Source organism: Erithacus rubecula, assembly GCF_903797595.1.
Source record: "Erithacus rubecula genome assembly, chromosome: 14".
Classification (NCBI taxonomy): Eukaryota; Metazoa; Chordata; class Aves; order Passeriformes; family Muscicapidae; genus Erithacus; species Erithacus rubecula.
In genome coordinates this window covers 15,712,890-15,737,695 of record NC_136666.1, presented here as the reverse complement: position 1 = coordinate 15,737,695, position 24,806 = coordinate 15,712,890, and the positions used below count along the sequence as shown (strand labels likewise).

At 37.0% G+C, this 24,806-nt stretch overlaps 1 protein-coding gene across 4 annotated transcripts in view; it reads left to right on the top strand.

The window, feature by feature from the left end:
• Nucleotides 1-24,806, top strand: part of THSD4 (thrombospondin type 1 domain containing 4) — a 204,362-nt gene that overhangs the window by 113,109 nt on the left and 66,447 nt on the right. Inside the window, exon 1 of one of the 4 annotated variants that reach the window (XM_079318471.1) lies at nucleotides 17,023-17,187. The exons of the other annotated variants lie outside the window; for them this stretch is intronic. Within the exon in view, the coding sequence (XP_079174597.1) occupies nucleotides 17,116-17,187 (72 nt within the window). The 5' untranslated portion in view covers nucleotides 17,023-17,115. Of the gene's footprint in view, nucleotides 1-17,022; nucleotides 17,188-24,806 lie in introns of those variants that run through there. 4 annotated transcript variants of the gene reach the window in all.

Genomic DNA, 24,806 nt, shown 5'->3' with positions numbered 1-24,806 from the left:
GTTTTGTAGCAGTGTTCCATGAGCAGCTCTTTTAGTGCATTGAAGAAACTCAAATCTCACAGGATGAGCTCCAGCTTTCTGTTTGTCCTTATCTTTGATGTCAGCAGCAATCCCTTGGGGGTTGTGAGGAGGCATTTTCAGGAGCTCTGTGAGTCAGGAGTGCATGTCCTGATTCTGATCACTGTCACTGCTTCCTAAAAGAGGAAGGGCATTTATAGGAAAGTTGCTGTATGTTTTGGAATGTCATTTTTTGTAGCCATTGCAACTGCAGTCTGTGTCTTACTGCACAGGGAAAATGTTATTGCCACCCACAGATTCTGTCAGGAAAGGATTAAAAGTTCAGGAAAACAATGAAAAGACATATCATTTTTAATTCCTTGATAAACTACAGATCAAAGCCATTCATGATTATAGTGTTAATGGAATGCCATGATTACTTGTGTCATTTACAGTGAAAGAAAACCTCTTTTAAAACTAAATAAAGAACCTGACCTTGTTTGTTTCTAGTTGGACAAGGTGCTACAGCCTTATGCACTGTTTTTGTATAAATTATTACTCTATAGACAGGTACATATCGTATTCAAAAGCATAATTGGGAATAATCTGTAAAATATCTTAAACTAGCATGGCTTTAGGAAGTCTAAAGTATTTGCTTTTTGATGGAGCAGTGAAAGGTGATTGGATCACACCTAATTAAAATGCAAAATTTTTACTAGCTCATGACCAGCTCAGACAAACAGTAACTTTCCCAATGTCTAAGAATTCAATTAAAAATACTTTAAAATATCTAACATTTGTTGCATTCATATTGTACTTAAATAAGCAGTAATGACATCAAATGTCAGCCTGAATTTATGGCATTAATTGCTATTATAAGTTGCTCTCTTGCCCTGTATGTTTTCCATAATAATCCTGATTTGTGCTGGAAACTGAATGGAACTATAGCTAGCTATTAAAACTGTATAGCCTAAAGAAGAAATCGGCTTGGTATAAGACTATATTTTACAAGTATTAGTCCACAGCTTAAAAACAATGTGGTGAAAAGTCTAAGTTTTGAAAACACATTGAGGAAAATGCTAATAAAGATTTGTACTTGGTAGACCATTGGTGTGGGTTAGAACAAAAAAAAGTCATGTGCCTGAGTTAGCCAATTGCTCTGTCAGCCTGACAAACATGAATGTCATCACTCTATATTTCTTAAACTTTAACAGATGCTGAACTGTCACAGTGTTCTAATTCTCTTCATGGCTGAGCTCTTTGCTGCTTGATAAGTCAACTGAATTTAATCTTTCATGAAGTGAAGTATCTTCAATGTGCAGTGTTGTGCCCCTTCTACTAAATCAACAACTGCCCCAGTGTTGTGTAATCCTGTGGATTTCAGTTGTAAGGTTGCCTAGTTTTGCCTCTTTAGTTGATCAGAGTTTGATGTTTGTGCCAGATTTTGTTCTGTTTGTTGAATAAAAGAATGTAGAACTGAAGACAGGAAATTAATACAAATATCAAGACTACCAAGGAAAACAAAAAGTTATTAATGAATTCACATCTACTTAATTACCCATTAAAGTTGTTGGCATAATTTTTCACACTATATTAGTAGAAGTTTGTTCAATAGACATTCAGTGACATCTGTCTGAAACATGCCCTTCCTTTTTTCAGCTATTACAAAGAACATTCTGTTTAACTTTTATTTTGGTTTGTTTGCATAGTGACAGCAGTCTAAAATAATTTCTAGCTTACTTGCATATGTATACTAAATTTCCCTAGTGTCACCAGCTATTTGATCACAGAATCATGGTAGCTGTCCTTGACAGATAGTTAATGCAGAAGCTTATCTCAAGCTGTGTAATGTGAATTTTAAATCAATCTCTTCAGTTTTCTTGATTTGTATAATACATGCTCTCAACATATACATTATTCTGCACATATAAACTGTCAGCTTCAAATGTTTGAAATCTCTATTAACTTCTGTGTAGGATTCAAAGCATGCCTGCATAAGAAGAGATCTGGAGATCACCAAAGTTGTTTTGGTGAAGAAGTTGCTAATAATTTTCTAGAAGTGGTATATAATTTTTTCGTATTGTTTTGAAAATCCTTGCAGAACTGTCATTATTGCAATTACCCACAAATAACTATTGGGCTAGAAGAAACTCTTGGAGAAATAAGCAAGCCTCCATGAGCTGAAAGAATATTGTATAAAAGTCACAAGGACATTTGCCTGGCTCTTTACTAAGAAAACAGACACATGAGCAGTAAAGACCCATAGAGGCTTTTCCATTACTTCCTTAGCAACCAAGACTGTGAAAGAGGGAAGCTGTCACTGTGTGGGGGGGACCTGAGCACTTTTAAAATTTCTGCTTCTCATTTTTCTCTTCATTTAGGGGTTGACCAGAAGGAATGTTGAGTGTAAACCCACTATAGCTTTGGAAGTGATGATTGGAACTGCATCTTCAAATCAAACTATCACAGCCTAGTAGTTTTCTATCTGTGTTAGAATTCTCTAAATTTATCTGTGAAATTTGGTCTTCATTCAATGCTGGTCTTAAAATCCAAACTTGATTTTGAATTACACCTGTATATGGCTGTCCATCTAGGAATACTGACAGTTCATTTCACTTGTGCTTAGGTGTAAGAACTGAACTTTTCAGAGCCTCTGACTATTGCCATCAACACAAGATCCTCATTAGCCCTTCTCATATGGCACAATGAAGAGAGGACAGAGGGAGCTTCACATGCTGTATAGCAACAGAACATAAAGCTTAACAGCATTGCTTCTCTCTACAACTGCAGTTCTTTCTTCCTGTAAAACTAATTTAAGATGAGCATTATTTAGGAAAACAAATCCCAAATCCTCAAGTCAGAGGTTGAAGAGGCACATGTGTAAAGAGTTGTTTGCCTCTGGCTGAAAAAATCCTAAAGGTAGCTGCAAAGAAAGATGGAACTTCTATAATACAGCAGTTTATAACAAGTATTAAAGCCCTTATGAGAAATAGTTTCATACTGTCTGATTGTCATGTCCGACATTTTTATTACACGAGTGCTTAAGGTGCTGTACTTCTGCCAACACACAAATGAATTCTTTCTAATATGTTTGCTAGAGGATATATGGTCAATGTCCTGGTAGTTCAAATGCTTTTACTGTAGAGTTTTGGTCTTGATTTATGCAGTTCCATGGCTTACTTTTTAAAATACCAGAATTGTCTACTCAATTTGCTGTAAGATATTTTGGTTCTAATGGTGAACCTGTGCATTTTATTCCAGTAAGTGTTTTCAGGAATTTTGTCTTGGTTTGAACTCTTTAATAATCTCTGCAGGCACACAAGCACACAAAATATTCAGTGTTTGCTAACTTCTCTTATATGAAATACTGATTAGAAAAAAAATGTGTTACATAAAGATCCTCACTTTCATGTCACATGGTGGCCAGACACAGCAGCTGAAACCCACATTTAGAAATGAAAACATTTTAATATAGTAGGAGTCGATAGACATGCATCAAAGTGAAATGTTATTTTCATAGTGATCAGCAGGCTTCAGACCTCCCAAGCTAATCATAAACTTTCCAGGCCAATACAGCTAATTTGTTCTCTTATTGCCACTGGCCTCCAGCTGCCTTTCCAAAGGGAGACGTTACACTTGCTGCTAGCTAGAAAATGAGCAAAAGGCCTTCTATCTCTGCTTTTCTCTTTAAGCCTGTTATGTGTGTCATACTTTGGTTTGTATATACAGTGTCTATGGGTGTGTCTTAGATGTATTCCTGAATAGATCTTGGATGAGCTACCCTCTCCTTCTCTCAGCTTGTGTTGCACTGGTTACAGCAACCACAGGTTCAGGCCTCAGCTCTTCCTCATGCCCTCCTTTCTTCCTGGAAATGTTGACCTGGGAGATTAAAAGGGGGGTTTCTGTATTTGTCCAGGCTTTCCAGATGTAGAACATTATGCTTAGTGTTAAACCAGTGAATTTCTACAAAGTTGCACCAACCATTTTAATTGTGTGAAGGCACTTTGAGATGCAGAGCAGGTATTCCAGAGGCCAGCTTAAGATGATTAAGGCTGTCAGATTGCATCAAGTTGGTCTGGTCAGAGCTTCTTTGAATTGGCAGATGCTGTTTGTCAGTGTGTCAGCAGGCTGGAGTTGAGCAAGATACAGACCATAATAAGTGCCGGACATTTGCAGTTCTCTAAGAAAAAAATGAAAGGCAGAATTGGAAATAGCACCAACCAAATGAAATCCAGTCTGAATGTCCATACAGGTGATGGTCACAGTTTGGCCCCTCTACTGACAGAATATCAATTCCTGTGATGCTTTGGTAGGTGTATCTGTTACTGCTTGCATGTTAAATGAAGTATCCCTGGGTATGCTTTCCTTTTGAAGCTTAAAGAAGCTTGTTATCATCATAATTTCATTTTTCTCTTCAGCATTCCCATGGCTGATGGGTGAAATGAGCACGTTTTAATCAGTTAAAGATGAGAGCCTGTGTGTAGTGTGTGCCTATAAAACACTGCAGGTTCAAAGAGCAGATGAGTGTATAAGTTGGACTGAGGACCTTAACATCAGTTATTGAAAGAAAGTGGGATTCATCACAGATAGAAGTGTAAAATTTTTATTTTCTCAGAAATATTTCTGAGTATCTGTTTAAAAACATACTTCAATGGAATTTTAGTTGTAAAAGGAGAAATTATCTACAAAGATGTATTGTAATATGATTTTAAAGATTTTGATTTTGCTGTGGCCTCTTTTCCAAATGGAGACAGAACCAGATAGATTTTTAAGACTTCATAGCCTGTCATATGAAATGATAGAGAACTAATTAATCTTAAGATTGTGCTTACAAAAGCATGTTACAGAAGATGGGAAAAATTAAAATCAGTCTACTTCAGAAGTAGTGAGTTTATACTGTTGCTCTTGTATTGGATTTAATTGTGTGAAATAGGTGGGTTCACATGCCCAGTATTTTCCTGGGAATTTCAGTATTCCAGTGTCCCCACAAACTAAGCAAGTGTATATTCAGAGTAAACATTGTGTGATTGTTGTGAGTAGTAATAGTGGTGGTAAACTGGGGTGTGTTAAGCCTGATTGAATTTATGGCAGAATGCAGAATTAGATGCAGAATTGTCATGTGTTGCATAAAAAGTCTCCTCTAGAGTAAATTCATTAGAATTAATTTTGTATAAAATTAAAAGTTTGCATTTCTTAAGCATAATTCCAATCCACTTTTCTGAACTCAAAAGTAATTCAAAAAGAACTTCTAGCTCAGAAAATTGTTGCAAATCTGTCAGTTATACACATACTGTACAAATTATGACCAAGATGGGTGCAGCATGGAATACATTCAAAGGTTTGACTCTTACAAAAATGTTCTCCCTAGTCTTACTATAACCCACAAAAAACAGAGCTACCTTAAAATAATTTTTGAAAATTTCTCTGTTGTCAACTGATCACATCTGATAAACTAGTAACAGTCCTTATTGCAGACTAACTGGTAGCTGTCTTTTCTCATTGTGCTTTAGGAGTTCCATTGATGAGTCTGACTTCAGATTCTTAGTTGCTTAAATGCAAGAAGAGATTTTGCTTTCAGCACGTTTTTCAGAATCACACTTCTGACACTTTTCTTTGTACCTTCAAGTATAAGGTGCACCATCCTGTTACTGATCAAACTACCCTGTTCATTTTGAATTTAGAAGAGGAATGTTAAATTAAGTATAATGGGGATCTCTTTTGGATTAAAACTCTATATATTCTTCCAATTAAAACAATGTGTTAGACTACTCATAACGTGAAGTTGCTTAGAGAAGACATTTGTTAAGGTAGGGGTGTCTGTGTGTTGGATTTTTTCAACCATATAATGGACAGTCCTTGCTTCCCACTATGGTCTAATTAAATAAGTTTTTTAGTCTAGAGTGACCCTTTATGATACTGCTGTGGAATATTTGATTGTATATTTCTGTAGGGGTTTTTTTTTTCCTTCTCACTTTTATTTAAAATTAACAAGTGACAACAGCAGACTTTCTCAATTTTAAAATTTGCTGGGAAAGCTATATTTGCTTTCAAATCTAAACCTATCCATCACTTTATGTTCCCATGTAAGTACAAGTTGTTTTTGTAATATGGCTATTGTGTGAAGGTGAAAACTAAGTACTGCTGTTGGATTCTCCACACGGGTCTCTGTTTTGAAAGCCCTGCTTGCCAAAGATGTTCTTGTACTTAAATAAGCCTTATGGGCAGGATAATATTGCAAGAGGAATGTGAAGGAGCATTAATATGGCTGAGTGAGGCCCTATATGTTTTCCTTTGAAATATCTTCCCAGCTTGCCAAACCGCCTTGGCAGGGAATAGCATGAAGCCTAGATGGGGAATTAAGGATGTGTCCTATATTTTTCTTCACAATGAAAGGAATAGTCTGTGCCTCCTACACAGATTGAAAGGCAGTGATTGAAAGGGTTGGGTTGGTAGGACAGATGTACTGAAGGGGTAATGGGTAATCTCCTAAAATACCCTCAGAACCTGGTTATGCTCTGCCTAGTAGTACATAAAATAGGTGATCTTGCATAGAAAACTTTTCTCAAATATATTGTTCTTCTAGATATGAATTTGAGAATATTTACTAAAACTAAGTATAGTATCTGACTTTGAATCCTTCACAGTTAAAGTTTTAAAGAGAAAAGGAAAAAGTTACGTTTTTTTTTCTAGAAGGAAGGGTTACCAACTTGAAATGCAGTCATAACTAAACACTTTCTTTAGTCTGTATAGGTTGAAAAAAATCTTGGTAAGTTATGACATATTACAAGAATGAGATTTTAAAAGCTTTTTAAGATTAATTCCTAATATTGTGTGGTAATACTTCATAATAAATATTTTCATTCAAAGAGTAGTGCTTGATTTAATTCTTTGTCTATTTTGGCTTAGGATGAGTGGTCATTAGGGTTCCATGGCATATTGAATTTGTTTAATGGCATTTACCACCACATTTTAGCCTGTATACTAGAGTATTGTCTTGATCCACTTGCACATAATGTGTTTAAAACATTATGTCTTTTGTATGTATTAGACTTCTGGTCTAGCATTGTGCAGCATTTTGAACTGCAGATTCTTATCTGTGAAATCTTTCATAAGAGAGAAGAATATAATTTCAGCAAAAATAAAGAAAAATCTATGTGTCATATTAGAAAAATGAAAGAAATGGTTACTGAGATTGAAAGAGAAGCAAACCTTTTCCAATCAGCCCCATCCTTTCTGATTAAATATAAATTAACTAAGGCACTATAAAACAGCTACTTAGTTTGCAAGCTTGAGAGGAAAAGAAATTACCATAGAACCAGCAGTTCAAAATGTTTTTTGGATATTTGTGGTTAAGAACAAATGCTGAAAACCTTATCATCACACTTTATTTGGTGTTTTCTTGGAAAGAGATACAATGACCATACTTAATAGTAAACTTGATTCTAAAAAAGTGATGACAAATATGCAAACTTAAATAGACAAATAGACAAAACTTCCATTGTGGAAATGGTGGCTGGATTTATTTGCCTATTTGTCACTTGGGGAATTTATGTATCTGTGTGTGCCTTCATTCTCTACGCAGCTGTCCAACATCATGGCAAAACCCAAAAAGCTACAAGTGGACAAAAAAGTAAGGATGAGATAAATATATTTTAAAATTCTTCTTTCAAAATTCTTAATTTTGTCATTGTTTTGGATGCTTGCATGAATCCCTTGTCATCTAAACCAGCAGTGATAAGTGGTTTGCAAAATACATGTGAAAAATGTAAATAAAATATAATCCAGGTATGCTACCCATGGGATGACAAATAAGTACCTGGTGAGTACTGTAGCACTGGACATGAGCTAGAACATGGAGCTGTACCTAAAAAATAAGTGATATAATCATTGAGAAATAGCTCACTGTGAGAAATTTTTCCCTGAAACATTGTTGGAAAATTATTTGAGACATGCTCCACACAAATATGAAATTATTATATTGAAGGGATTTGGAACTGTGCACGAAATCTTCCAAAGGAAATCTGCCTTCCACAATGAAAGAATTTTTTGTGGGTTTTATTCACTTGATTCTTGTTGGAATTCTGATTGTTTTCCAGCCATGTGATGGTGTTGGCTGCACAGATGTGCTTTTACAACCAGATTTCTCAAACAGTCTGGTTTTATGTCTCTCCACGGGCCTTTAAGATTAGAACTGGTATTATTGCTAGCTTTAACCCATGTAGACAGTCTGAGTATGGGGATAAAGTAATCAGCACCATTTGTGTCTTTCAAAATACACATAGAGAATGTTTCCTCACTTCCTTTGTTCTAGGTGACCTTTTAAGAAGTAATTTTTTTCTTAGTGTTCCTACTAGATTTATTTCTAGATTTATTTACACCTTGTTACCAGCAGACAGTATTTCCAGATTTTTTGCCATTGTGTAGTGATTTTACAGTGTAAAATTAAAACCAAAGTTTTTAATATATATATATATATATATATATATATATATATATACTTGTTTTAATATACCAAGGATTAAGAATTATATATAACTACTTACAAATAAAATGGCGTGTAAGTGACTCCTTAAAAAAAGTTTTCAGAGTACCAAACAATTTCATGCAGTCATTTTGGGCTTGACTCTCCTCCTTATATAGAGAAGTGTGCTTGAATTTAGACAAGTTGTTTGTCCCATGAGAAAATTTCACAGTACTGAACTTGTTTCAGTTGTTGAATTCTGGAAGGGAAATTTCAAGTTAAATTGTACTGGATACTGGGTACTCAGAGACCCAACAGTTTATTTATTTATTTTATTTTATTTATCAGTTTTGTAAGTTGCTAATCCAATAGTAACTGAAATATTTGAAATAACAAGAATGCATAATTATCATAACATGCTCCTTATCTAGTTTGAGCTGCATATGAATTTTCAGAATTCATACACATGCCATATAGCTCAAGATTTAATATAATCTCTAGCTAGATGGTTCCAATTTCCTGTGTAGCAGAAATCAGCCATGCAGGATTGGACATTTTCTCTTCAGAAATGGTACATGTACTTGAAAGACACCTAGAAAAATGGAATGAAGTCTGCTCTACCTGTGTGCTTCCCAAGCTTTTAAGCATGTGGGACCACTGTCCAGACAGCTGGAAGACTACTGAAGGTTCACTTTGTTCTAATGGGCAGCATGTGTTTAATGGGATTACTTTAAGAACAAGTACATTTATAAGATAAGCTATTAAAAAAATCTACTATATAAACAATCAGATTCTCCAGAATTTTGGTTTTTATCAAAGCAGTAAAGATGCACAGTTACTATTTACTTAGAAAGAGTTTGTTCATTTTGATCCATTTATACATCTGCAGAGAAAGAGAAGCCTTGTTCTAGCACTGCAGCTATGCTTCTAATTTGTACCTAATTTGCACCAGCAGTGTAACTGATCTGCTGGTACCTTGTGTTTTTGACCTGGCATGGACCCCCAGTGATGAAAAATGAGCCTGTAGTCTACTAACAGGGTAGATTTTGACCCAGGCTGGTGTTAATTCTTGTAATTTGCAATGCATTAGAGACAGGCAGTATGCTGAGGTCAGACTGTCCTGTTGGTAGAGGTGATGAATTGGGAAGATGGAATCAAACAGAATATGGAGAGATTTTGCATCTTTGACTCAGGAGTTTTGTAACTAGATGGGGAAAGTTGAGATGTGCTTGCTGCCTAAAGCACAGGCTACAGTATTATGAGATAATTCTCTCTGCTCACTTCAGGTAACTTGGGATGTGTAATGAAATTACTTTGGAAACCTTTCTTCTCTTTCTTCCCATACTTGGATTCTGGATGAGTGTTTAATCCAGTGCAATTTGACCAGCATTGCAATTAAATTCCAAGTTTTCAGTCAAACATGTACATTTCCTTTGGCAACAAAACAGCTGTTTTCCTTTTCCTGTCAGAAGACAGTGGAAGCTTGATATACCTATAAACTATTAAAAATACAATTGGATCATGATAAAAGTCTTCCAAGATTTTTTCTATTCATCCTTTGGATTTTTATCTGTGTTCAGTACCTCTGTGACATCAGAGATTAGAGGTGCCTGTGCTTCAGGACTATCCTTGACTCTGGTTCATCCTGCTGGGATGTTGACTTTGTTTTGTTCCATCATTTTATGTTTAAGGTGCCTGTCATTTCCAGCTGGACACTTGGGAAAATGGGTGTTACCACTGAAATCTGGTTTCCAAGTTTTTAGTTTTGGACCTGAAGAGACTTTCCTTTATAATTCTGTTCTTATGGGAGGATTCGTGGAGTACGTTGTGGCCTATTGTGTTATGGATTTGGTACTTTTTTTTTCTTTTTTTTTTTTTTTTTTTTTTTCTTTTGTGTTTGTTTCATTTTATAATTAAAACAAGTATACTTACATGATCCAGATCTTATTGTACCTTTAAATTACTTTCTACATGTAGAATTAGAAAGAATTAGAAGTATCAACCTTTACCCCTAATGAAGAAGTGAAGGATTTGAAAATATCCTGATTCAAACTTGTATCTAGAATGTTTTACCTAGGAGGAGGCTTAGTTTCCCCAGGAAATAGATCTGCAATATTTGTATAATTTATCATTAATTTGATGTAGTTACAGATTATTTAGAGTTTTTCATGGGGATTTATTTTTTTACTGGACCAACAGACCTAATCTCATTTCTCATTTTAGGTAAAGTATCCAAATAGAGACTGGTACCAAGTATAAGTTTATTCCAGTTTTATGGCAGTTGCGAGGGAATGAGTTCAAATATTTTAAAGGATAAGGTCTGCTTTTCCTTTGGGTCCTATTTTTAGTGGCTGCTCATTTGCCACACTTCAACAGGAAACACAGATCCAAATGCCTTATGTGAAACTTGGGTGACGAGAGGTAGTTTTCTAGAAATATGTGTCTCCTTTTTCATGCATACAGAAAAGAGATTAAATAGGATCCATCAAAGAACTTTTCCTTTGGTTTCACCACTCTTTTGTGTATAGGAAGAAGAAGAAGACAGCATGAATAATGTTGAATAATATGTTATGAAAATACTTAAGAAAATAATATCAAAGTTTAAGTGTGAGAAGAACCAGAATATCGTGCTAAAAATCTTAACGCCTTGTTAGGAAAACAAAGACATTGATTAACAAATGCAGAAATAAATTTTTTTGTCACAAGATGAATGGTAGTCATAAAAATTAGAAGTTCAAAGAATGGTGTCCACTTGCTCTGTAGTCAAAATGTAGTGTTTGTCAGAGGAAGGAATGTCTCATAAATGTCGTCTTATTCTCCTTGCACTATGCAACTACTGTCTGGGGAGGCAGAGAGGTGCTCTGAGAACTTGGGATATAAACCAGAATTCTATCATCAAAATACAGAAAACTGGAATATGGCCATGAAAAATACACATTGTAGCCCAGGCCTGGGCAGGTGATAACCAAGGTCCTTTCCTCCCTCTAGCACATCGTCATGCCAGAAAGGGGAGAGGGATAATAGATCTAGTAGCAAGGAAAAGGTTCAAGATGATAAATCAATTTGAGGTTAATATTCAGCTCTTTGAAGTTGGACCTTCTTAGCAAAGTCTGGCTTTGTAATCAAAAGTTTTAGCTTTGAGAAATCAAGAGTAGGGAGAAGAGGAAGGAAATGCTCAGATTTCCTCTTCAGGGTTTGAGTGTAGTTTAAAAGCACCGTGCACTGCCACTGCTGTGGTAGTAAGAAGAGCAAACAGGGTGGTCATGAAGGTGACTTGTTATTGTGGAGGGAAGTGACAACTTCCACTGCTGTAACTACACTGGGCTGACCTAAGTGTAGACCAATGTTTGAAGCTTGCTTTGGAATACTGGATGTCACAGGATGTCATAATACCTTTTAAATGGTGTGTACTGGTAGCCAAACAGTATTTCAGTTTTAGGGGACATAACCATCCCCTAAAATGATTCTTTGTACAAGAAATTGTGTGAAGTCAGCTGCTTTCCTAACAAATAATTGAGCAAAAGCTGCGAGATACTTGGAAAAGTGTTAGTATTTAATATACTAAATGGAGCTGAAACTTTAACCAAGAAAGAGTCCTGAGGTGCACTGGAATATGTGTGAGGCTCTGGGACTTGTTTCCTCCAAGATGCTCCAGGTCTGGGCTTCCCTTCCCAGGGCTCCATGTACTTAACCCTCAGGCTGCAATCACAGCTCACCCTTTGTCTTCCTCCCCAAGCTGTGTGGGTTTGGTTTTGTTCAATGGCATCTATAAAAGCCCAAGTACTCCTTGGTCCTTCTTGTACCTATTGTGATTCCATCTGCTGAAATCCAGATTCAGTGTGATCATGACTCTTCCTGAAAGACTGCAATAGCAAGAATTGCTTTAGCTGTAGAAGGCAGAGGATAGGAGAGAATCTTTTCCCTGTTTCATCACCCTGTCTGCCAGTGAAATGCAGAAACCAGGGGAGTAGATGTATATGCCTTCACAGGGGTAAAGAAATCCCTCAGTGGCTCAGCTGCCAAATTTCTGAGTCCAAGAAGGTAGGGAAAGGCATTTTTCTTTATCCATCCTTCTCATGTACCCTGGTTTTTTTCCAAGGAAAATGCATTATTTCTGCAGTCTAAATTACCTGCCTGCTCAGGTACAAATAATGTGCTGAGAGACTTTTTTATTTCAAGTGTTTAATTTAACACAAATATTATTTTAAAAATAAAAGAAAATAACCTCATAGAAGAAATTTTGAGTAAAATGTTATGACCAGTGTCTTTCAGTAGTTCAGGCTAAAGCACAGTGGCAATTTATTCTAACCTTACTACATCTGAATAATTAATTCAGAAAGGAATGCTTCCTGGAAAAATTGAAATGAGGTAATGATTGGAAATGCCTATCTGACAGCTATAAATATGGCAGCCATCTTTGCACATGACTTCATCAATATAAAATTTTTCTCACTTCCTTCTTTTTTTTAAGTAACTTGTAGATCACTAATTGGAAAAAATGACCAATTAAAATAAAACCAAAGCACATTAGATTTTCCACTTGATCATGTAATTTGTACTGAATTTCTTGTACATTCAGCCTTTTCCCTCCTCTATTAAATTTTTACATGAACGTTGAAATAAAAACCTAACACCTTTTCTGAAATAGTAGAATATGTAGTGTCTACTGCTTTTCCTGTTAGTGATTCCTGGGAGATGGTGTCTCTCCAGAGCAAATGAATGCTGTTTTAAATACTTGTTTTAAGAAGCAGTTAAAGGACTTGTTGGTTATGCTGTAGCAGCAAATTTGTTTTGACCTTCATCTTACTTTTAAATAGTTCTTTGGTTTAGGTGTTTCAGCTAAGCCAATTCAGTGACGTTGATGTTGCACCTGTAGTGCCAAACATCAATTAAAGTAATTATTTTCACTTGTATGCAAAATGCACAGAAATTGTTCTAAAGTAACTCAGCCTGAAATATGGAGTAGTCATCCTCCATGTTACCTTGCTTTAAGAGTTAGAGAGTTAAGCTCTACAAACATTGAGGCTGTAGGAAGTAGGAAGGAAGTCTTTAAAAGCTTGTTTTGCCTCGTGTTCTGCCTATTATTACTTTTATATTAGGAATTTGGTCAACTTTCAAAGCTAATATACCTTTAGCAGAAAGCAGTAGCTGTGATAGTTATCAGAGTTTAACAAACTTGTCCTTGTTTGAAATTCAGATGCAATTGCCTCAGAAGGAAGGTAGTAAGCAAACTTAATAAACTAATTGATATTTACAAACCCTTGGAGAATGACAGCTATTTTTTTCACAGATGAATGTCAGTACTCGTTTAATAAGGACTGTACTATCCAAAGGTCCTAGAATTCTTTTGTGCATTTTTATTTCTGAGAATAAGAGATAGAAACTTTTTTCCCAAAACATTCTGATGGCTTTTTCTGGTTTTGCTTTTTATTTTCCTTTTTTTAAATTATAATTTTGGATTTTTTATCTCAATTATATACCTAAAATAGCTATGCTATTATTTTTGCTGTTTCTCAGTAAAAGCAAGGGTGTTTTTATGTTGAGATTGTAGACATCTTATTTCTTCCATTTTACTGTTTCAAGGTATTTGGGTTTCTCTATCTGCTACTGCACAGCTTCATATCTGAAATAGCACATCAGTCATAAATTGATTTTTTTCTCTTGCCCTAGTACTTTTGTAATCTCCAGTGTAGTGATTGGTGAGGTTTGCAGAGAAGTTCTGATCTTGGTTGCAGCAGTGCAAGTTGGGCATAGTGTTAAATTTCATGTTGCTGCAAAGAAAGGCTGTGCTTGTGCATATGAACCAGCACAATTCCATCCAGTTCAGTGGGATAAAGCTTGAAGGCACAGGAGCAGCTATGAACAGACCACTTGTCTTAACATGGAGAACAGAGCACCAGCTTCTGAAATTCAGGCAATTCTGCCTGTATTTTTCATAGAGGAAAAATTAAATGCATATGGAAAGAATTAGTTATATGACTTATTAAATGGGAATGTAGTACAGTTTTCAGTGCTCAGAAACTCATGCTAGTAATATTTAGTTAGACTTCAGTAAAGTTGTTCATTATTTGCAGAAAATAGACTGCTCTGTGAATCAGCAGAGAGGAGACTAAAATCACAGATAGTCTTCATTTTCTTAGATTTGCTTTTCTGCCTGCCACTAAAGAAGAGAAGATTGGCAATATTGTGCCTGTGCTATATATTTATTCAGAAAAACTATTTCACTTTGGGAAGAACAGCATAACAAGACAGTTTAATTTTATGGAAGCAGTAGTCAATCTACATGAAGCTTTTGTCACTGGAGCTTTTGTTACACATTGCAATCTGAAATGGTGTGTTCTTTTAAAACTTCTTCAAGCACTGAATCTATTTTCAAAGTATCATAGTTGCAGCTCTTCTGTTGGAAGTGTTTTGAACTCCGGTTTAGTTGGCAGTTTGCTCACTATCCTTTTTCCTTTTGTGGTACATCTAGATATTTTAAAAAAATTTGGAAGGACATATTGGCTTCCTGACAGAGTTTTGATGGAAAATTTCCTGAAGTTTATTTGACTTTACATTTTTAGTCTGAAAACTTTGCCATAGGCAACCAGTGTATGAAGTACCTGTAATGGCAGCTCTGCTTTTAGCTGTCAGCACCCCAGTATAATCTGCAAACCTTCATCTTGCCTTAAAAGGGAAGAAAATACTTCTTTACTGTAGGTCTCAAAGGGCAGTGCTGTATTCGTGAGAACAACGTAGTAATGGAGAGTTGTCAATGATTTTTGTCAGAATGTACCATTACAGTTACAGTGTCACGTTTTCAGAAGCTGCAGATTTGGGCTGTCAGTCACCATTTGTAAGAGTCCCCAGCCTGATGGGGATCATTCAGATCATTTGGAAGTACCACTCTTGAGGTCCATACTGAATCTGTCATCCTGGCTTCTTAAATGTTCTTCAGCTTGTGCTGCTCCCACAAGGGGAGTCATCTGAAGAGGATTCTTCTACAGTTGAGACCCTCCAGTCCTGCCTGGCCTGCATTGAGAGCCTCCCTGGTGTGCCCTCACTGAACACGGTGCTCACAGTGGTGCTGCCAGGAGCACAGCACTGCAAGGCTGTGGATCAAAAGGGGAATAAAAGGTTGGCCTGTGGACAGTGGTCTGCTGATTTGAGAGGTGAAAATGGGCAAGCTTTTCTGTAGATGCTGAGCAAACACAGCATTGTGGGACAGATTAGGCAGGAGAAGGTTGGATCTTTATAGGCAATAGAGGGAGTCTGTGAAAGAAAGAACTGAGAGGGAAGATGTACAATAACAATGATGTCTAATTAACACAGGTCAGATTTTGCCTTGCTGGAGAACCAGATATCCAAATGCAAAAACAACAGAATTTGGACTTCAAGCAGCAGTGCAAATGCTGATTTTCTATACTGCTTTGGGAGTTTGACTGTATTTAATTGCAGTTCTCAGGAAGAGTATTTTATCTTTCACCTCTCACAGGAGAGGAAAAGAATGGTTGGTAAAGCTAGTTTAAAAATAGCCTGAGGATTCTGACATACTCAGCTGTGTATACAAAGTTAACCAAATTACAAAAGAAATATAATACTTAGTAGTGGTGTTCTTCTCAATTTCACCAACATTTTCACTTCCTCCCTCCTAAAATGTTGAGATATTTTCAAGTACCTGTATTGTGAGTTCATGCGGTTTACTGTCTGACATACGAGACCAGGTTATTCTTGGGTCATATTTTTGAGATTTCCCCTGGAACCATATGGATAAGAACTAAGTATTTACATGAAAGATGAGAATATAGTGTGTTTTTTTGACTTTAGGAGTTGGAACTTTAAGAAAGGCTTGCACCTCTGCTTACTTAGTCAAAGCAGGTTATTTGATGGGTTGGATTGTTATAAATCAAAATTTCTTCTCTTCAGCTGTAATATACAAATGAGACTACATCTATATCCTCCTCCAGGATTATCCTTAAGGAAGTAGGTCCATTTCAGGAAGCAATTGTGACATTCTAGAGAGCAAATGGGCTCCTGGGGCCATGGGGGCATGAGTGAGAGGCAGCAGGATCAGTCTGTTCGGCTTGCAGGACTTGCTGTGTAGGGCTGACTGTAAAACCATAGATTGTTGATCCTGGTTAGATTTTAATTTATGATTTATGTATTATAAACTTGTTAATAAAAGGAGGTGCTGTACCTTTAAGTAGCACATGCCGTCTAACCATCAACAGGCATCTCTTGCGGCAGCATTAGCCTGTTTCTCCAATCATGCCTGCCTAAGTCAATAACGTTTTGCCAAAGCTCCTCGTGCATTAAAGGTTACCGTTCAGCTTGTTCCATGAATCACAGCAGATGCTTAACTTGGCAGTGACCATTTCTGTCCCTCCCCTTCTTCGCTCCGTACTGACTGCAGCCCCCCAGCTCAGTGCTGGCCGAGCCCCCTCCCCCAGCAGGGAGAAGTCATTACATGAAGAGATCAACTTACCAGTTGTCTTCAGAGCAGTGGCTGAGAGCAAAGCTCCTGGTCGGACCGTGAGTGCGAGAGAAAGGGGGAGAGGGAGAAAGACTCGTACCTACGAGAGCTCAGGGCTGTGATCCTGAGACACAAGTGCATCTGCTAGCTGTTAGTACTTGGCAGAGGGTTTGCTCCTCCAGGGTAGCTCTAACTTTGGGTAATAATGTTTGTCAGCTACCTGATACTAACGTTGCTCTGCTTTCAAACAGCAGTGTTAGCAAGACCTGGGGGTGAGGTAAGCAAAGTACAATGTCTTGTCAAAAATCGTCTTGTCACGAGTTGCGTTTTCTTCGTATCTATTAAGATGGACTGTGAATGATTTTTATGCTATTAGACATTTTATAATTGTGTTTGTGTTGTGTAAAAAGCTTTTGCTTTGGTTTGGTTTTGGGGGTTTGTTTTGTTCGGGGGATGTTTGTTTGCTTTTCTGCTTTTGGTCTGTTTGGTGTGTTGTTTTTTTTCTTTGCAAAAGCCAAAAGCTACTAAAGGAGAGTAGTTTGAAACTTAACTTCTATGGATTTTGATATACAATATGCTTTCTGTGAGAGATGACTAATTTGTGAATTTTTCTTTAGTAACATGCAGAGAAATATGATACTCTGCAGCAGTAGATGGTAGTGTTTTGTTCATATTTTCTGCAAAAAATGTGCACTAGAGTAAAAGGTTTTGCACAGGATACGTTTTGGGGATGTGAGCATGTAAAAACTCCAGGCTTCATTCCTTTAATAACATTCTTTTTGTGCAAATATATGTAATGTTTAGTCTGGGGCAGGGCAGAAAGAACTTGATTTTTAAAAAACTGTATAGCATATAATTAAATAGGGACTTCATGCATTCCTAATATTCCTAATTCCGAAATCTTGAACAGTGGAATAGAACAGCTCTTTATATGCTTTTAAAAGCTGCTGCTTGATTTATGAAGAGCCATTTTCCAGATTTTTGTCCTCATCAGAGCAGTTTGTCATCAAGTACTTATTTCATACCAAAGCAGAAATTTTCTGCTACTTTTTTGCCATTTAGGAAATAATTCAACAGGCGTGGTACTATTAGATATAAAATATTCCATCTAATGAAATTACTTGCAGAAAACACATTTGATACTCATTGTTCCTGGCTCTACCTGAAATGAGATGTGTAGCTGTGCATTTTAAACAAATCATTGGATAATTTTGTTCTGCAAATATGCTTTCCTTAAGTAAAGTTTCTGAAAACAGTGGTTCTGCTTTAAAGCTTTGTCTTTTATTAGTGCTGTCATAAGTTAATAGTAGCCTAATGAAGTCCAGATCAATTACTTTCCCTGGTAAAGGTGGAAGTGAACTGGAAAAATCACCTTGTCCAACGGTGTGTGGTTGACACTCTCTGTAGATCACATGTCTAGAAATGAACTTTATTTTGCTTTCAGAGTGTTTTGATAAGACAATCTGTAATAGCTTTGATTCACAAAAACGTCTCTAAATGAAATCTTGTGCTGCCTTTGATCTACTTAAAGCAGGGAAAAGTTTTCAACAGAGTCTCAACAAATTTAAATGGTTTGATGATCAGAGCAACTAGAAGCTGATCATTGCCCTCTAGTTGTCACAGAAGTTTTAAACTTTCTGGTTGAATGTTATGGAGCATAGAAAATGATAGATTGACTCACCTTGTTCAGACTGAGGGACCTTAAAATCTGTAGTGGCTCATATGGAAAATATTTCTGTCACCACTGCATACACATGTGGTCTTCAGAGATCTGTATAAAGAGCAAATCTAGAGCAGAGGCAGCGTTGCCTGCCAATTACCCTCGTTAGCAAGTAAAATAAAAGCAATGCTATGTTCTTACCTGGAAATTAATTTGTGCTGTAAAAGTGCAATGTGGAATGTTTTAGCCCTGTGATCCATATGCCAAGTGCTTTAAACTGGACTGTTTTTCTTAGTTTTTCAGCTAATATAGCAGACAGAATATAAAAAATTGACCTGTTTCTTTATCAATGAATTTTAGGTTGTAGATTTTAGCATAAGTAGTGAGAAATTTTATCCTTTATTAAGTTCATATGCCTAATTTTGGAAATTTCATAATAAAAGTATACTGTGTCTGGTGTTATTAATATAATATTTCTTGGTCCTGTATTGTAAGAGACCACTCGATAATCTTGTGCATTTCCCTGCTCCAGCTGCAGAACCTTGGCTACATAAATATTATTTCTCTAGGAAATTACTCAGTAAAGATTTTTCCTGTGGTTGACAGTGAATTGAAGACAGAGAAAATAATGAGAAGCCATTTCTTAAAGGAACCTGAATTGTTGTTTTGTGCTCCTTTGAACTGTTTTGCATACTTCTCTGAATATTTTAATGTATTTATAGGTATGTGTTTTTAAAAGTTCTGCTCGTTAAAGTGTGAGGTTTTGATAGATTAGGAAAGTCAATGGGAAGTCACTTTTCTTGCCAGCTTGTTTTGTCTGTATTTTAATGCTGCAGAACTTTAACTGTTCAAGAAACAGAAAATAGCAAAAATTCAAGAGGTTTTTTTTTTTTTCCCCTATGTAATTCTTAAGGAACCCCTAACACTTGTTCTAATGTGTGTATGATTATGTTCTGCTTTTCATTTGTTGTTTATTTAAGGCATGACTTGGCATGAAGTCAGTGAAACTGCTTTGCATCACTTTTCCATACGGGAAGGAAATAAGGTTGTATAGATTTGCAACTTGCACCACATTTGTATGGCCAAGCCCAAAACTGGTGTGTCTGCTTCAGCATGCTGAACTCCTAGCAAAACAATGCTTAATCAAGTTTTCCTTCTTCTCACTTCTTTAATCTGTTGGCTTGGGATCAGTTCTAGCATGACAATCGTTGATTTGACTAGATACATTGGGCTTGAGAAATCTTTGAGCAATTAGAGAGTTTTCCTGAGGAATAGCCCATCCCTGTATTTTCAGTTATTCCTAAATCTGTCATTATTCTTCACTCACAGGCAGGTAGCCTTTTAAACTCTGTTTTCTCAGTATACTTGTCAAATATTTGCATTTGAGAATTTCACATTCCTTGGGATATTAGTTGATTCAACAAATTTTCCCATTTTAGTAGCTTCTTTAATCTCATACAAATTGACAATAAATCAGTACTGTCAGCCTTATCTCCCTCAGTAAAGGAGTCAGTAAAGCTGTGCAAATGTTCCAAAATCACCAGCCTGTCCTTCACAGCAATAAAGCAAAACAAAATTGTACCATTCTGAATTTGGTTTGGATTGTTTTCTATTGGTGTTTGCAAAAATTAAGTCTAGCCTACAGAATGTGTGGGCAATGGAAAGGAAGCCTCACATATAACTTCTGTGTTGATTTGATCTGTATTTTAATGTGAGAAGTAACCATCATCTGACTAATCATCAAAATACATGAGATATGATTTAACACAGAATTTTCAACATGTGTAGGTGGACAGGAATAGGTTTTAAAATATCTAATTGCTTTCAGTTCTTGAGTCAGATAACAGCATGTTTTGCCAGATTAATCAAGCTGTTTATAGAAATTTTGTTTAAATATGTAGACACTGTCTAGCTTAAGAGTATTGAATACTAGATGCTGTTCAGCTTGCTTCATAAAGTTGTTCATAAAGTGTAGAAGATACTAAACAGTGTCCTCAAGAATTGTTTTAATATATTTTATTATAAATAAATTTCACAGATGTGAAATGCTTCCCTTTGGAATTCGGGCATAAAGAAGGTGAAAAAGTCACGCTCTGCCCACTAAAATGAGTGAAGGGAGCCTGAGCAATTCTGGTGAGATTCTTGGTGTGCTGCAGACACTGCTGGTTCTCTTCTGTGCCTTGTGGGCCAACAAAAAGAGCAGTTGTTCTACACTGTGTCCCAAGGTGCAAGACCAGAATAGACAAGAGTGCAGAGGCCCTTATTGCCATGTGCTCCTGTTCATTTGCACCCCCACACTGCTTAGCCTCTCTGCAGTGTGGAGCTTGTTCACAGGAACCAGGGAGGCAAAGCAAACTTGTCAGCATGTTAAAGGATCATTCACTGAACAGGTTCAGGTGTCACAATACTCACTGCACAAATGCAACTCATTGCAAGAAACAGTTCAGTGTTCATCCCAGTATTGTTACTTATTTTGTGTGGTACAATATGAATGGAGCTCTCCCTCGCTGATCTTGCTCAAGCAAGAAGGAAGAATACAAAAAAAACCCCACAAAACACACCAAACTCCTTAAGGTCATGACCACTTTGACACTGTTCTCTTGACAAGGAGGAGCTCTCTTTCCTCAGTAAAATTTCTGACCTTACTCAGTGGAATCTTGCAGTGTTCTGTGGTCACACCTGCTGCACGTGTGGGTGTTGGTGTGTGCACTTGTGAAGAGGCAGGGAGACAACTCCACTCCCCCACAGGTCACATCTACAGCACCTAATAATAAACGTTCTTCCAATTTTATTTTCAGGATTTCTGTATGACATCAATTCTTCTGGTGTATCTGTGCCTATTCTTGTGGGAAAGACAGGACTTAAGTCCCAGCAAAGTGGTGTGCACTGACCACAGTCTGTAAGGATACTTCCCTAGTAGTTCTCTAGATCCAAAGTCTTTTGGCTTTGGGCTCTGGTTCAGGCTGTGCTGAGCTTCTTGTTCCATGCCATAATCATTTGAAAGATGGATTGAGGGCTACAGTAATTCCCACAGTAATTACAGCATCATACTCAGTCCTAGCATAGTTAAGCTACTAAATTCATTAAGTCATTACTAAAGAAATGGTTACTTGTGATGGATGAGCTAATTTGTTTCTGAGACATGGTTCATAGACTATTTTCTGAAAAACTGTTCCAGAAACTTGTTGGATTACTTATTAGATAGACATATGTTTAAATGAATTTATCATTAATTTTACACCTGGAAATACTATTACCCCTAGAAACTCATATTTTACTAAATACTTTCCTACTAATATTTCATTATCAGTAGTCATTCTTTTGATTTGCTTAATATGTTTTTCACCTTTGCTTTTTGAAGTAATAATTCTCCTGAAATTGAATTCTAATGAATGTATTTTTATCACTGTAATGTAAATGCTTTTTCTTCTGACACAGTGAGTTTAACTCCTTTTCTGAGGATTTTAATATTTGTTCTAAATATGCTGAGCATATAAAAGGAGCAATGAATTTAGAAGGCAGGTAGTTTATATTAGGATGTATTGAAAGGTATCACAAACAACAGAAAAGAAGGAAATAAATACATAGTAAGTAAAATAAGTAACTCTTAATTGCTTTGTGAATCATAACAGTCATTGTATAAATAGATTTCTTTTCTAAAGACTCCTTTGGTTTTCCTATCTCTTTATGGCAATTTTATAAGGCTCTGAATTTTTAAGTGCTCTGATGTATAATAAGGCACAGGAATGTGTTCCAAGACCCATAAAATCTTTAATTAAAAGAATGGAAATTCTTGTAAACTCCTGGTGGTTGCCTTTAAGTGATATCACTTCTTAAAACACTTCCCACTCCCCCCAGCCTGTGAGATTATCTTGCACTTTGTTACAGCACTGTTAGGTTCTGCCCATGGATGATGTACCCATTTTAGGGAAACAAGTTGATTTTTAGAATTCCCTGGCCTTTCTGGAAGAGAGACCTGGCACACAAAAGAAACTCTGCTGAGTAACTAAACAAATGCTATGCTGTAAAAAGTCAAAATGGAATTTCACTACCAGCTTTCCTGGAGGCATAGTATTGTGGGTGGGTTACTGGCAGTGCTCACTGAGCTGTTGCTCAGAGACTCTTGATTCAGAGCTGGGGGCAATTGTGCAGCCATCAGGAGCATAAAGCAAATTTTCAAAGCATGGTGGAAAGACAGTGGGCAAAAGGGGACTGGTATGTGTCACATATCCCTGTCCTTACTTGATCTGTAGCTTTCTCCATTCTCCCTTCAGTATCACTTGCTGTTCATGGCAGCCAAAAGGACAGCAGCAGGGATCAATCATCATCATTCACTGGTGTGTAAGGACCCAAGGGCACCACACAGCAATTATATCACTGACAGCAGCTACATTGCTTCTCTTTAAAGACTCCTGCTAAATGAGACACATGAAAGTGAAGCATAAGAGAGTATTAAATTAAAGGTTTGCCTGTGTATGTCGTTGCCTGAAGCTGTTGATCTGTTTCTTCATGGGTTACAGGTACTGTTTTCCCAGCATGTGGGTTGTGAGTAAGGTTTTATCAAGAGACAGAAGTTTTTGGCAAATTTCCACTCCTACCTATTTGGCAATCACAGGAGAATGAGATGAATTAGGAGTCCATAATAATTCCTCCAACCATAACTGCTTTTTGACTGAAGCATAATGTTTACTTCCCTATTTCATAAGATTTCTTTCATAAATGATGGGGAGTAAATTATGATGGGAATAAATCCTCAAATATTTTTGACTTCAAGACTTCAATCTGTTTGTTATTCAAATTTTTAATCAAAATTAAAAGGTTTTTTTAAAACTGGTTTTTGAAAAGGTGCTGGCTAATATCACAGGTAGATGATAATGTAGTAGTAAGCTTGATGTTTTATATAAAATTGCCTCCTTGCACTTTGGAAATTGAAAGCAATGGTAAAAGAATGTGGAAATACTTCATTTTGATCTGAAACAGTAAACAGACTTACCATAAGAAATCACCTCCTCTGAGGAAAGATCCCTTCTTTCTATTAATGTATTTATTTCACTATACCTTTCAAACGAGCTGTAAGTAACGGCTGCAGAGATTGCAAAGCCACATTTGATAACCTTTGGTGTGTGGAGGGTGTAGTAACATCTGTACATGAGCAGAATGTCTGAAACACGTGCTGGACTCCTACTTGTAAGTACTTGAAAACTGAGATTTATTTAGTGCTCGAATGAGCAGGTGATAGTGAAGTATTCTAGCCAGGGGCACCAACTGTTTTGATGTTGTTAAGTATGAGCCAATATCCTGTAGAAATGCACAAGGACACAGAATAACTATATAAATAACTTATTTCCTCATTAAATGGAAAAACCTTGCTGAAATGGCAGAATTATCTTGTTGGAGCCGATATGTTAAACTGAAGACAATTTCATTAAACATTTCCTTGTATATTTTGATAGTGAAAACCTCAGGCACAGATTCTCTTGGTGCTGTGGAGGAACTGAAGAGGGGAGGTGAGGGGTGCATGGTGCCCAGGTGACACAGAGGTGATGGGTGCATGGTGCCCAGGTGACAGACACAGAGGTGATGGGTGCATGGTGCTCAGGTGACACAGAGGTGATGGGTACATGGTGCCCAGGTGACACAGAGGTGATGGGTGCATGGCGCCCAGGTGACAGACACAGAGGTGATGGGTGCATGGTGCTCAGGTGACACAGAGGTGATGGGTGCATGGCGCCCAGGTGACACAGAGCTTATAGGTGCATGGTGCCCAGGTGACACAGAGGTTATAGGTGCATGGTTCTCAGGTGACACAGAGGTGATGGGTGCATGGTGCTCAGGTGACACAGAGGTGAGGGGTGCATGGTGCCCAGGTGACACAGAAGTTATAGGTGCATGGTGCTCAGGTGACACAGAGGTGATGGGTGCATGGTGCCCAGGTGACAGACACAGAGGTGAGGGGTGCATGGTGCCCAGGTGACAGACACAGAGGTTATAGGTGCATGGTGCTCAGGTGACACAGAGGTGAGGGGTGCATGGTGCCCATGTCATTGAGGATTGCTCATGTGTACTCTGCTCATGACATGAGGTAGTTACAACGTTGTTTGCTCTGTGACTGCATCTCATCCTTTTGAAAATTTTGAGTATTCAGGTTATTCTTCAGTACTTTAAGGTTAACTCTTCTGTGTTATCCTGAGGATCCCTGGTGGAGCATATATCAAATGCTTGTAATGGGTTACGTT